General features: G+C 38.2%; 1 protein-coding gene across 3 annotated transcripts in view; it reads left to right on the forward strand.

Annotated features, from left to right (window-relative positions):
* LOC150078548 (uncharacterized) overlaps positions 1–15144 on the forward strand; it is a 732675-nt gene that overhangs the window by 292395 nt on the left and 425136 nt on the right. For all 3 annotated transcript variants that reach the window (XM_090384778.1, XM_090384777.1, XM_090384779.1), the window contains exon 11: positions 12470–12569. In XM_090384778.1, coding sequence (XP_090240904.1) covers positions 12470–12569 — 100 coding nt within the window. The remainder of the gene's footprint in view (positions 1–12469; positions 12570–15144) is intronic.

Genomic DNA, 15144 nt, shown 5'->3' on the forward strand with positions numbered 1-15144 from the left:
TTGCATCACATGCCACTACTACTACTACTACAGGCTTTGTTCCACCATATTTTTGTGTGGGAGCAGGGTTTCATAGACAATTTGGGTAGGTGGATTCTGTAGCTGCCATTATTTGCTGAATGATGTAGTTTACCACAGAGTCAATGGTGTGAGGCTCGATGGTCTGAATATCTAAGGTGCCGAGAACCTGCCAGCAGATGTGCCAACACCATCAAAATCACAAGCAAAAAAGGCAGTGATGAGCATCCAGAATCTTGTGATAAGACCCAGCAAAGAAGCTACTCTCAAGTCTAGTGAGGCAGTGAAGACCACCGTCACTTTAAAGCTCAAAAATAATTTCAATCAGTATGAATAAAGAGTATAAGGAAGACAAGAAACCAAGTAGTAATCATAGAAACAGCCACAAGGGGTGGGGGGGCTAAATCTATTTTGGAAAACTCAGCTGTAACAGCCATTGGTTGAGAGCTGAACCATCAGAGATACCCTTGGCACACATTGATACCCATTTCCAAATATTATTATTAGGTGAGCTCACTCTTTTCAGTTCTCTAATTTCACCAACGGTTGCAAGACAGACAGTAAAGTTGTTGCAGCTGTAGTTCTGTCAAACATTACACTATCTCAGCAGCTCTCTTTGGAGTGCAGAACTGTATGTTATCCTGATGGCTTTAGAGATTGTAAAACAGTCTTAATACCCTCAAACCATTATCTATACTGATTCCTTAATCGCTTTTCTACTCTTCAGTGTAAACTTCCTTTCTACAACAAATTTGAATAAAGTTAGTGCAGATTCTTACAAACAGGCAAAAAAGTAATCTTCTTTTGGATTCCTGGACATGCTAGAATCACAGGAAACAAACAAGCAGATTTTTCTGTGAAGAATGCCAGTCTCATAACATCAGACATCCAGATACCTTACACCGATTACAAACACATCATACGTTGTTCTAGTAGGGAGAAACGGCTAACCATTTTGCAGGAGAGCAAAAGCAATAAATTGTTCCAGATTAAGAATGATCACAAGCAGTGGCTATTGAGCCTAAGAGGAAACAGGAAGGAAAAAGTTGTACTTGTGGATTGTACATACTCATCTAACTCATACTTATTTATTCACACAGGATGAACCTCCATTGTGCAGCAACTGTCAAGCTCAACTCACAGTAAAACACCTTATCATCGAATGCCCATTATATTTAAGAGAATGACAAATAGCTTTCTCTTCCCATCTCTGTTCCTCTAATCAACTTACTTTACTCTACAGCAGATCCTCAGAGATCAATGAGATGTAATCTATCTTTTCTTTTGCACTTTTCCTGATTGCTGGAAAAATGAAAAAGAAATCCAAAAATATTGGGTAGAACAAGGCATCACATACTACCAAGCAAAACAGTGCACCTTACCAACTCAGTGAAATAAGCTGTCTTATGCTGTCACCAGCAGTTACTAGTCAGTTGAAATACAAACAGACAGCAAAACTTCTTAAGTGAATCTTCTTTCAAATCATGCAAGAAAATTACTCGCCTCTATGTCAACACAAGATCAAAATGTGAACATGCCAGTCTCAGTATTACTTGAAAAACCTTGCACACTCCACTAAGTGAGTAAGGATACTTAAAATATCAGTCACCTGAACGCTGAAACAAAGTGAGTATAGACAGGGGAACTCTATCGTGTGATACAGTGCTTGACATATTTGTTGAAGAGAACATGGATAATATTGGGAAACCAGTGTTCCTGGAGAAAAAAAAAGACAAAATAAAGTAAGACAAACACAAGACTTCAGCAACAACCCAAAGGCATAACAAGAAGTAAACAAATACACTCATTCAGGGAAATTGCTATGATTTCCATGTCAACATCAATGATCTTTGTGATCTCATATCTCAATATGTACTGTTAGGTCTGTGTCTAGAGATGACATATTTAAAACTGTCTGACACTCCAAGGGTGCACAAATATGCTATCTCTATAAAAGGCAGTATCCAGCAAAGTACAGCTTGTATGCAGTTCTCATCATTCCACACATAACTACCAAACATATGCCATTCAATACCCATAGAGGCTGTAGCTATTCATATTGCTGTAGGTATGTGCATCATGTTTTGTCCTTTGTATATACTGCCAAATTATAAATGTACAGTATGATCTGAACAGCTGTGCAACACAATTACCAACACCTTACTATATTTTAGATTTCATATTAACATAGTGGTAAAGTTAGAAGATTACATCAGAAATGCTTCATCGGAATACCAAGTCACAGTTTGTTTCCTTATTATTAAAGCCTTCACAAAGGATCTTGTACTTCATAAGTACAAGATCCTTTATGAATTTTATTACCATGAATTGTATGGACAACTACCTATTTTACAAAACTTCCTGCAGTGATGCACATTTTAAGTACCCATTAAAACTGCAATGGCCGAAGTATTTTTGCTGAAAGGGGTAGTCCCGCAGGGATCATTACTTAGCCCCACCCTGTTCACAGTTGCAAAAAATGCACCAGCAGAGCAGCTTCCAAACACAGTGGACACTGCTTTTTATTGATCTGTTGATGAGCATTTCCTGTCACTACCAAAATCTGAGAGGGGGGGAGCTGCATGGGCACAAATCAGTGACTTGAGATTCTGCACAAAACGTAACATGTATTCATTTCTTTAGGCAAAATAGACCTCATCCTGAACCAGAATTAATATTACATGGACAAACAATATATGTTGAAATCTGTATACATTTCTTAGTATTAATTTTTGACCAAAAACTAAATTTCCTTGAGTGTATAAAACAGTAATAATCTCGCTGTCTCAATTCAAAGTAAACCAAGGATCTTGACTAGGTCTATAAGCTACTTACAGAAAATAATTTAATATAACAATTAGTGACGAAGGTAAAGAAAGCCTGCATGCAAAAGTTCAATGAAATTTACCGGTAAAAGTACTTTGCCGTAACGGCATTTGTATTGTTGCTCACTCAGTAAACATACAGTGGGTGTTATCAGTCAGGAGTAGAAATTGAATCCCATGGGAGTTACGCCCTCAGGTTCCCCCCCCCCCTCCCGAAGTGGAGGAGATAACCTGACCTGTTTTCTTTAGAATCACTGGTGGACTAGTGGATAAATTGTTTATTAAGAAAAAAAAAAAAAAAAAAAGGAAAAGGAAGCCCACAGGAGAAGCACGGCAAATGTCAAAAGTTTACTGGTAAAACTGTGTTACGAACATTTTTTACGACGCCAGAACTTCCAATATGATGCTGTTCATGATTCAGTTAGTTAATTCAATTAGTGATTCTAAAGAAAAAAGGTCAGGTTACTCCCCCACACACACACACATTCAGGAGGGTTTCAAGCTCCCATGGGATTCAACTTCTACTCCAGACCGATAACACCCATCGTCTGTTTACCGAGCAAGCAACAGTACAAATGCCATTACGGCAAAGTACTTTTACCAGTAAATTTCTTTGAACTTTTGCATGCTTCTTGTACAGGCTTTCTTTACCTTTGCCCAATTAGTCAATAAAGTGGCTAAATATAGCTAAAAATCTTTCCATTCGCCGGAGCTGCAAAACTTGTAAAACCCTTTACCAAACTGAAAGAGCCCAAGGTAGCATGAAATATAATAAATTATCCCAAGTCATTATTCGCATTTTGATAATTCCTTATAGTAATGTTGTGCGTAAGAGAATATTTAGCATTAGCATTAGTAGAGGCATTTGATGCAAGAAAGCAAGCTTATGCAGCATCAGCCAAAAAAAAAAAAAAAAAAAAAAACCCACTTCCACTTCACCCCTCTGTTCGTTCAAAATACCTGTCCAGCTGAGCCTTAAACTTATTTAGGCTATCAACCTCCACCACAAGGGATGGAAGTCTGTTCCACCTACCAACCACCCGCTGGCTAAAGGCAAATTTCCGCACGTCTATCCTACATCTGTCTTTCCTCAATTTGAATTTATGCCCTCTCAGGTGATTTTTCTGAGCTAGAGGAAGAATCCCATCAGCATTGAGCATGCTTAAACCATTCAAGGCTTTATACACCTCTATCAGATCACCTCGCTGGTGCCTAGTCTCCAGACACTGTAATTTGCAAAACTTAAGCCTTTCTTCGTAAGAGCACCCCTTTGTTCCATTCACTAATCTTGTTGCCCTTCTCTGTACTCGTTCCAGCAGCTCTACATCCTTCTTGAAATGAGGCCTCCAGACCTGTATACAGTACTCTAGGTGTGGCCTGACCATCGCCTTATACAATGGAATAATCACCTCCTTATCCCTGCTGGAAAAATTCCTGTATATCATTGACAATACTCCATGAGCTACTCTTGCAGCCCGTCTGCACTGCTCAGAGAACTTCATATCTGCCTGCACAACCACCCCCAAGTCCCTTTCATTCTCTACCACTGTCAGTGTAGTACCACAGAGTTGATACGTTGCTCTGGGGTTGCTGTTTCCCATATGTAGTACTTTACATTTGTCAATGTTAAACTTCATTTGCCACCTCTTGGCCCATCTGCTCAACCTTTCCAGATCCTGTTGCAGCAGCATAGTGTCAGTAGTGTCCTTGACAACCCTGCCAACCTTTGTATCATCTGCAAACTTGGACATTAAGCCCGATATACCATCATCAATATCATTTATAAATACAGAAAACAATAATGGACCCAACACTGAGCCCTGAGGGACTCCACTAATAACATCAGTCCACAAAGAGCAGTGTCCATTGATTACCACTCTCTGTCTTCTCCCCCTCAACCACCCCTTTATCCATAGCAGCAATTTGCCTCCAATGTCACACTGCTCCAATTTGTGTAGCAGTCTTCCATGTGCAACAGTATCAAAAGCCTTTCTAAGATCCAAGTATATAATATCAAAGTTATTCCCTGCATCCAGTTCTTTTGTGACTGCATCATAGTATCCAATCAAGTTGGTCAGGCAAGACTTCCCCTTAACAAAACCATGCTGTGTCTGAGCTATAACTGAAGTCTTGTCTAAATGATCCTGCAGTGCTTCTTTAACCAGTGCCTCCATTAATTTTCCTGGAACAGAAGTTAAGCTCACAGGTCTATAATTACTTGTGTCAGCCTTTGATCCTCCTTTGTGAATTGGGGTCACATTTGCACATTTCCAGTCTATGGGTACCTCCCCTGAGTCCAAGGAAGCTCTCATAATTATGGCTAAGGGTTTGCTTACTTCCTTTGCTGCCTCCTTTAATATAACTGGATAGATCCCATCCACCCCGGGTGCCTTTCTTGTGTTTATCTTCAACAGTTTCTCCTCCACTTTACTCCCAGTTATTTCAAGATTCTGTAGCTTACTGCTAGAGTTGAATACACCTCTGGCATTCCCCTCGCTGAATAACTCCTCATGTGTGAATGTCGATGCAAAATATTCATTTAGTTTGTTAGCTACCTGAGCAGGATCATCAACACTTGATCCATCAATATCAAGTGGACCAATCTGATTCATCCCCTTCCTTCTAGAGTTTACATAAGTAAAGAACTCTTTGCTGTTTTTCTTTGCATCTCTTGCCAAGGATTTCTCGTAATCAGCCTTCGCCTGCCTAACCTCCTTTGTAACTTGGTTGCATATCAACTTGTATCTATCATAGGCTTCTGTGTCATGTGTTAATTTGTATGTATCCCATGCATTTTTCTTCTCTGCCATATGCCTCATTAGTTCATCTGACATCTATTTTGGCCTAAACCTTGAACAATATTTCTTAGTTGGTATGTAAAGCCTAGTAGCTTCCAAGATAAGTTCTTTAAATGCTTCCCATTTTGAATTTGCTGTTGGTAACATCATCAGTTGGTCCCACTGTATAGAATTTAAATACTGTCTCAGTCCATCGTAGTCGCCTTTACGGAAGCAATAACCCTTCCCTTTACCCCTAATGGTAGTTACCTCTTTGAGTAAATCCCACTTCAGCACACTGTGATCACTGCCACCTAGTGGTTCATTTATCTGCAGATTCTTAATGCATGAAGAATCACTGCTGATAATCAAATCAAGAGTATTACTCCCTCTAGTTGCCTCCCGAACATGCTGATGTAGAAAACAATCATCCAATAAATCCACAAAAGTCCTGCTAGTGTGTGAGTAACCAGCCCCCAAATTCCAGTCAATATCTGGGAAATTAAAATCTCCCATTATAAGACACTCTGGTTTACTGGCCCACTCTATTTCCCTGTACAGTTCCTTATTATACTCATCAGAGTCATTAGGCCTATAGCACACTCCTACTCTCAATTTTGATCTCCCAATGTTTATGTCACACCAAACTGACTCCACACTGCACTGTCCAGCGATGTCGACTGGCTTCACTTCCTTGGTTTTTATGTGTTTCTTAACTAATAGCATAACCCCTCCTCCCTTCCTATCCTGTCTATCCTTTCTGTAGACGTTGTACTCCCCAAATTCCAGTTCTGCATCCCTTATATCTGTGTGACACCACGTCTCTGATATCCCAACAATATCTGCCTTCGATGTTTTGAGCAATACCTCAAATTCATCAAATTTATTTACTAAACTCCTAGCATTGGTGTACATGCAAGTATACCTGCACCTGTTTCTATTCTTAGCTACCCTAACACAACCCATGTGTTTACTTGTACCGCAATGGCTCCCAGCAGTCTCTGAAATATCATGCATCTTGTTTTTCAGGCTTCTGCTCATTCTAATAGAAGCAGTGCAAGAATCTCTTTCACCTCTGCCAGTGGCTACTGTCAATCTATTGGTCTTTGTCTCCCCCCAAGCTAGCAGTTTTCCGACCCACCTAACACTGCCTCGATAGCATCAGCAAATATTCTTGCACCCTTTCTATTTAAGTGTATCCCATCCCTGTAGAAGCAATCTCTCCTGTTAACAAGTAAGAATTTAACCAGTAAATCCCATCTGGTAACAATTTAACCAGATGGGAAAAAAAAGAAAGAAACCCTGAAATTAGAACTTCTCTTTCTGGTGGAACTTTGAAAGTATCCATAGAATTGATTTCTAACACAATCCAAACAGGCATCGACAGATAACATAATCCTAGGTAAATTAATATTTGAAAATATACTGTACTAGTTAACAGTTCTGTGGCTGCATTTTAATATAATAAAATACATTATTTGACAGTAAAATTTAATTTATAGGGCATATACATAACAAAAACTGCCTGTGTTTTGCCTGCTTACAATTGCATTATCTCACACTTTTTGAAAGACAAAATTAGACAGCTGTGTAGCTGCATTTCTTGTTTGCTTATTACATCACTAGTCCAAGAAGTCGGTTAAATTTTGACATTCATAAGGGAGTGAGCTGCAAGTTTCCAGAGTTTTCTAGTGATTTTAAGGAAAGGTGTTGAATCACATCCAAGTCATTTTACTTCTGAATGACTTAAGATCGATTGTGCAAATGGTCTGAAAAATAAAAGTTGCAGTTTAATGCTTCTAATTATAAGGTTTTGTGCTTGGAGAACAGAAATCCGTAAGCTGCTTATTCTAAATGGTGAGATCATTGCATATCTTATTTAGAATAAATGATACCTTCACTAAAAGAGAAAAGGATGTCATTGTCCCTCTCTGTACAAGGTGGTAGTGAGATTGCATTTAGAATATTGTATACAGGTGTGGAGGCCACAAAAGGTTCAAACAAGGTAACTAGATTGGTGAGGGATTATCATTAGTAGTGGCATATGATGCAAGAAAGTAAGCTTATATAGCATCTGCCAAAAAAAAAAAAAAAAAAAAAATCCCCATTTTACCTATCCATTCCCTCCAAAACATTGTCCAGTTCTTCCTTGAATCTATTGAAGCTAACAGCTTTCACAATGACAGATGGAATTTTGTTCAAACAAATATTTCACTGACTAAAGGCCAATTTCCAGACTGCAACTGACTTTCCTCAATTTGAATTTATGCACCTCAAGTGTAATATGAGCGAAGCTTGCTCAGACCATTCAACGCCTTATACATCTTAATCAGGTCACCACGCAGCTGCCTAGTCTCCGAATGATGCAATTTGCAGAAGTTAAGTCTTTCTTGGTATGAGCACCCCTTTGTTCCCTTCACCAATCTTGTTGCCCTTCTCTGTACTCATTCAGCAGCTATACATCCTTCTTTAAATGAGTCCTCTAGATCTGTATGCACTACTGTGGTGTGGCCTGATCATTGCTTTATACAAAGAGATTATCACCTCCTTATCCTTGCTAGCAATATTTTTGTATATCACTGACAAGACCCCATGAGCTTCTCTGGCAGCCTGACTGCACTACTCAAAAAACTTCATATCTGACTGCACATTTACTCCCAGGTCTTTTTCATTCTCCCCTACACTGAGTGTAGTAGCACACGGTATGTAACTCTGGAGTTACTGCTACTTGTACGCAGTACTTTGCATTTATCAATGTTAAACTTCAGTTGCCACCTCTCAACCCATCTGCCCAACTTTTCTAGATCCTGTTGCAGTAGTGTACTGTCATTACTGCCTTTAACAACCATGCCAACCTAGGAATCATCTGAAAACTTGGACATTAAGCCTGATATACCTTCATCATTATCAGTGATAAATATAGAAAACAACAATAGTCCTACACCAAACCCTGGGGTCTCCACTAACGTTAATCCAAAAAGAGTAGTGTCCATTGATATGACACCCTAAACCATAACTTTATTCATAGAAGCAACATGCCCTTAATGTCATACTACTCCAGTTTGTACAGTAGTCCTCTATGTGCAACAGTATCAAAAGCTTTCCTAAAATCTAAATAAATTATATCAAAATTATTTTTTACATCCAGTTCCTTTGTTACAACTCATAGTATTCAATCAAATTGGTCAGACAAGACTTCCCCTTAACAAATCCATACCTTGTCGGAATTGTAACTGCAGTCTTGTCTAATTGATCCTGCATTGTTTCTTTAACCAGTGATCCATTATTTTCCCCAGAAAAGAAGTTAAACTAACAGTTCTGTAATAACTCGTGTCACCCTTTCATCTCCCTTTTTGGATTGGGGATATATATGCACATCTTCAGCTCGTGGGGACTTCGCCTGAGTCCAAGGATGCTCTCATAATTATGGCAAAGGGTTGACTCACTACTTTTGCTACCTCCTTTAATATAACTGGATAGATACTTTCCACCCCAGGTGCCTTTCTCATGTTTAATTTCAACAATTTCTCAACCACTTTCCTCTCAGTTATTACAAAATCAGTTAGCTCCCTGTTAAGAGTTTAATAAACTTTTGGCCTCCACTTCCCTACAGAATTTCTCATATGTAAAATACTCATTCAATTTGTCAGCTACCTGAGCAGGATCATAAACAGTCAACCCATCAATATCAAGTGGATAAATGCAATTCATCTCCTTCCTTCTGGAGTTTACATAAGTAAAGAAGTCTTTGCTGTTGTTCTTTGCATCCATTGTGCATGGAATGCATATAAAGTATCAGTCAACACAGATGTCTATAGTAGATATATGATAGTCTGTAATCAAGTCACAAAGAAAGTTAGCCAAGCGAACGAAGCTTATCATAAATCTTTGGTAAAGGACGCAAACAAAAACAGCAAAGACTTCTTTACTTATGTAAACTCTAGAAGGAAGGGGATGAATCGGAATGGTCCACTTGATATCAGTGGTTCGAATATTGATGATCCTGCCCAGTAGCTGAAAAACAAACTGAATGAGTATTTTGCATCTACATTTACACATGAGAAATTGTGTAGGAAAGTGGATGCCAGAAGTTTATCAAACTCTTAACAGGGCGCTAACTGATTTTATAATAACTGAGAGGGAAAGTGGAGTAGAAATTGTTGAAGTTTGACATAAGAAAGGCACCAGGGGTGGATAGGATCTCTCCTGTTATATTATTGAAGGCTGCAAAGGAAGTAAGCAAGCTCTTAGCCATAATTATAAGAGCATCCTTGGATTCAAGGCATGTCCCCATGATGTGCAAATGTATCCCCAATTCACAAGGGGATCAAAGGGCAATAAGTAATTGCAGACCTGTTAGTTGAACTTCTGTTCCTGGGAAAATGATGGAGTCACTGGTTAAAGAAGCAATGTGTCTAAACTATAACTGCAGACAAGTCTGCAGTTATAGTTTAGACACACTGTGGGTTAAGTGAAATCTTGACTGATCAATTTGATTGGATACTACGACGTGGTCACAAAGGAACTGGATTCAAAAAATAATTTTGATATCATAGTTGGATTTCAGGATACCTTTTGATACTTTTGAACATATAAGACTGCTGTACAAAATAGAGCAGTATATCATCAAGGGCAAGTTGCTGCTATGGATAAAGGGATGGTTGAGTGGGAGAAGACAGAGTGGTAATCAATGGACAATGGTCCTTATCGACTAATGTTATTAGTGGAGTCCTCCGGGGTTCATTGTTGAGACTGTTGTTGTGTTCTATATTTTTCAAGGATATTGATGAAGGTATATCAGATATGTCCAAGTTAGCAAACTATACGAAGGTTGACATGGTTGTTAATGACAGTATGCTACTGCAACAGGATCTAGAAAAGTTAGGCTGAGAGGTAGCAACTGAAGTTTAACATTGACCATTGCAAAATTACTGCATATGGGTTGCAGTAGCTCCCGAATAATATACCTACTGTGCAGTACCACACTCAGGGTAGTGGAGAATGAAAAAGACATGGGAGTAATTTGCTAAACCTTGTTCTGTCAAACAGCTTCAGATTCTCAAATGCCATCCACCAAGTCCTTAAATGCTGATCTCTATGTAATTCCTCAGTTGTACAAAGAAAACTTAATTAGCCCTAATCCTTTTAAAACTTTTGAACATAAAAGACTGCTTTGAACATAACAAAAAAAAAGAAGTCTATTGCTCCTTTGCTTATCTTTAATGACACTGAGATTTCTATACAAGATTACATATCTCTACTGGGAATTACCCTAACTTCTAATCACTCTTGGCAGAAGTACATTACAAATATTTCTTCCTCTTCTTACAAACAACAGTATTTTTTTCACTTTTTTTGTTCCCTGAGTTAATTTTCTTCTAGACAACTACTTACTCTGTACAAATCTCAAATGTGGTGCCTCTCTCAAGCTTCTAGACTCCATTCGAAAGAGGGCAGGCAGATATTAATTAACCCAGTGGTGATCCCTCAAAAATAACATTCTTTCATTAACCGTTTATCGATGATTAAAGTGTTTCAGTGACTTTCTTGACTAGCTGGGTTACATATATAGCTATTTTTTTTTACATAATTAGATATACCAAATTTGCACCTGCAAGATGTAGCCATAAATATTTTAAGTAAAAGACAAAGTGGAACAATTATTAAAAAACATTTGAGTTGCAGATTAATCATATTTTGGTCTTAATATGTGATTCATTGCCAAGTGAATCACATATCAAGTGTACTTTCCTGGAAACAGTGCATAAGTAGCTTCCTGATGGTATATAACATTTTTATCTTCCTGTCAATAGACAAGCCTGACTAGGAATTACAGATGACCCCCCTTAATGCTGATAATTCTTTCCGGAAAAACATAAGATTTTCCAGAAAGAATTATCAAGTAAATCAGCACTGTATTCCCATAAGGTAACATATGTATTTGTGAGTTGCAGTCTGTGCCATAGGATATTTCCTAATCAATAATGGAATAGCTGTCTTTTCTGCTACTAGAATTAATTCTTTATTTTTTATAATTGTTCTTACAGCTGAACCTGCCAGTCCTAAATTATTGTGCACACATCCACTTGTCGCTGAACAGAATCGATTTGCTTCAAAATGTCTAATTTAATTTTGAAACTCAGTCTTTTTCTTAACTTTATAGTCTTTGTACCAAGCCCAGATGTTGTTTTTTCATTCTTATCCACTATTGTTAGCTCTTCAATAATGTAACTGTGTTGCATTAATTACGATACAATGTCCGAGTAAATCATCCGTTACGGACGATGTGTAACACTGTAATGAGTGATATTCCTTAACTTGATCATTTTTTAAAATGTTGATCTCAAAACTATGTAACAAGTCACTGTACTGCCATTAAATTAGCCTGGGAGAGAATTTCACTGAGTGTGGGAAACGTTTTAATGCTTTTTTCTATTCTTTCTCATGCTTTCGACTACATCCGATAAAAGATGCCAAAAATTCAATCTGTAAAAGAATTTGTTTCAGAAATTCAGTCTGCATGCCAGTAAAACAGCTTATACTGAGTTGCAACAGTGAGATGCGGGTTATATAACATAAGAACAGCGTTGCAGCAAATCAGCGTAAAGCATACTGTATTATAATGAGGGACTACTGTAATGCATTTTCATTGTAGCCTGATTTATGATCCTAATCCAAACAGCCTGGTTGTACCTTGCTGTAATGTTCTTCACAATTTATTTTGACGTTAGCTGGCAACGTTCCATTTGTGTGGGCTTTCATGCATGCTTGTAAGTACCATGTACTTGAATTTTAAATGAGTTCAATAGCATGTTCCATTTTTATTTCATTTCTTAACTTTTTTTATAGGCAAATAAACAAAATGAAATCACTGAGTCTAGATTATGAAACCAATGTAGTTGAAGAAATGAAAGAGGATAATAAATTTATTCAAGAAAGTCTTGAAAAGGTATGGTTGCCATTGTTTTGTATGACCAGTTATACTGTCTTGTAATAATCACACTTTTTTTTTTTTTTTATATATATATATATATATATATATATATTAGCATTAGTAGAGGCACATGGTACAACAAGAAAGCATCAGTCAAAAAAAAAACACTTCCCATTCACTCCAAAAGTTTGTCCAGTTCTTCCTTGAATCTATTTAAGTTAACAACTTCCACAACAACAGATGGAACTTTGTTCCAGCAATGAACCATTCGCTGGTTAAAGGCAAATTTCCACACATCTATTCTGCAACTGTCTTTTTTCAGTTTGAATTTATGACTCCTCAAGTGTGTAATCTGAGCAAGAGGAAGAATCCCATCAGCATTGAGCTTGCTCAAACCATTCAAAACCTTAAACATCTCAATAAGATCACCTGGCAGGTGCCTAGTCTCCAGATGCTGCAATTTGCAGAACTTGTGCCTTTCTCTGTACTCGTACCAGCAGCTCTACAACCTTACTAAAGTGAGGCCTCCAGACATGTATGCAGTACTCAAGGTGTGGCTTGACTATCACCTTATAAAAAGGGATAATCACCTCCTTATCCCTGCTAGCAAAGTTTCTGTATATCATTGACAATACTCCATGACCTGTTCTGACACCTGTCTGCACTGCTCAGAAAACTTATCTGACTGTACAATTACATTCATTCTCTTTTTCATTCTCTACCACGCTGAGTGTAGTACCACACAGTTATTATTATTATTGCTCTTATATTATTTCTCCCTGATTAGGGGATTCCACTCCGTGACAGGTACTGCTAACAAGTACACAGGGTGGGTTGAAATGTCTGGTGTTACTGTTGGTCAAGGAAATCTCTGACTATTCTACAGGTGTTCAGGATTGTGACTTTCTGGGAGGTGCCTCCGTAGCCAGGTGGGAAGGAGCAGCAGTGCGTAGCACACGCTTCTTGATTAGACCGGGGTTCAAGCCCGTCACCACCAAATACGGAGGATGTGGAAAGGTCAGGGAATGACCACCGCATATCCGGAGCAATATGGCCTTTGTTGCTAATGCTCCAAATAAACAAACTTTCTGGATTATTTATTATTATTATTATTATTAGCCATATTGTGCAAAGAAGCCTGAGGCTTATGCTGCACCAGCCAAAAAAAAAAAATTTCTGAGTTACCCTGAGAAGAGAGAGAGAGAGAGAGAGTGTGAGAGTGTATCAGTTACATGCCACTTCAATGCTACATGCCATTTACCCTATAACCAACCATTAACTAACAATATCTGAACTGAAAGAATCTATATATACCTCAAAAAAACAGTGCCTGCCCCTGATGGAATTTACTATATAATGCTTAAACATCTCAATCAGAAATCACTATCTTCATTGCTTAAACTTTACAATCAGATATTCTCAGAACATATATTCCCCACTTCCTGGCAACATTCTTAAATAATAGCTATTCCAAAACCTGGAAAAGGTCATTCAATTCCACACAATTATAGACCACTCTCACTAACCAGCTACTTGAGTAATACTTTGGAAAAAATGGTTCACCATTGTCTCACCTGGTATCTTGATTCCCAAAACATAATCAGTAACAATCAGTTTGGTTTTCGGAAGAATAGATCTTCCCTAGACCTCATGACAAAAGCTGAATCAATCATAAGGAACGCATTCATCAGAAATCAACATCTCATGATATGCCTTGATATAGAGAAGGCCTTTGATACCACATGGTGATACGGCATCCTAAGAAATCTCCATTGTATTCATGTGAGAGAGCATTTACCATATTTTATTCAAAGCTTCCTTTGACTTATCTTTCCAAGTTAAGTACTGGCTGGCAGGTTTTATTCTCAAACATATATACAAGAAGGAGTACCACAGGGCTCTGTTCTTAGTACCACTCTGTTCACACTACGAATAAACAATATCACAAACCGCATTCCAAACACCGTTGACTCATATCTCTATGCGGATGACCTTACCATATATTGCCATTCCCAGAATATGAACTATATCGAGAGGCAACTACAAATATCCATAAACAACATTGAATCATGGATGGCACAAAATGGATACAGACTGTCAAGCCACAAATCTACAGTCATGCATTACTGCATAAAGCACAAATGCATCCTGAACCTGAGTTGCACTTGCCCAATCACCCTCTACCAATCGTGAACAGTATTCATCTCCTAGGGCTAATTTTTGATAAGAAATTAAACTTCCAGGAACACATAAAATATCTAAGAATCACTTGTGCAAAGAAAATGAATATACTCCGGGTCATCTCCAGTACATCTTGGGGTGAAGATCATTATACCCTGCTCCACTTATATAAGTCCCTAATTAGATCTCGGCTATACTATGAAGCACCTGTTTATGACTCAGCTAGGGAAAAAGTACCTTAGCCTGTCTTGCACCCATCCAGAGGGTGATTCCTCTCTTAGGATAGCCCTAGGTGTATACAGAACATCACCAGTTCAAAGTCTTTATGTTGAGGTTCATGAACCTCCACTTAGCATCAGAAGAAAGATGTTGATGGTTGTTATTTGGTTTTTAGGAGCATTAGCAACTA

The sequence above is a fragment of the Mastigoproctus giganteus genome, chromosome 11, assembly GCF_048544385.1.
Source record: "Mastigoproctus giganteus isolate SK-2022 chromosome 11, ASM4854438v1, whole genome shotgun sequence".
Classification (NCBI taxonomy): Eukaryota; Metazoa; Arthropoda; class Arachnida; order Uropygi; family Thelyphonidae; genus Mastigoproctus; species Mastigoproctus giganteus.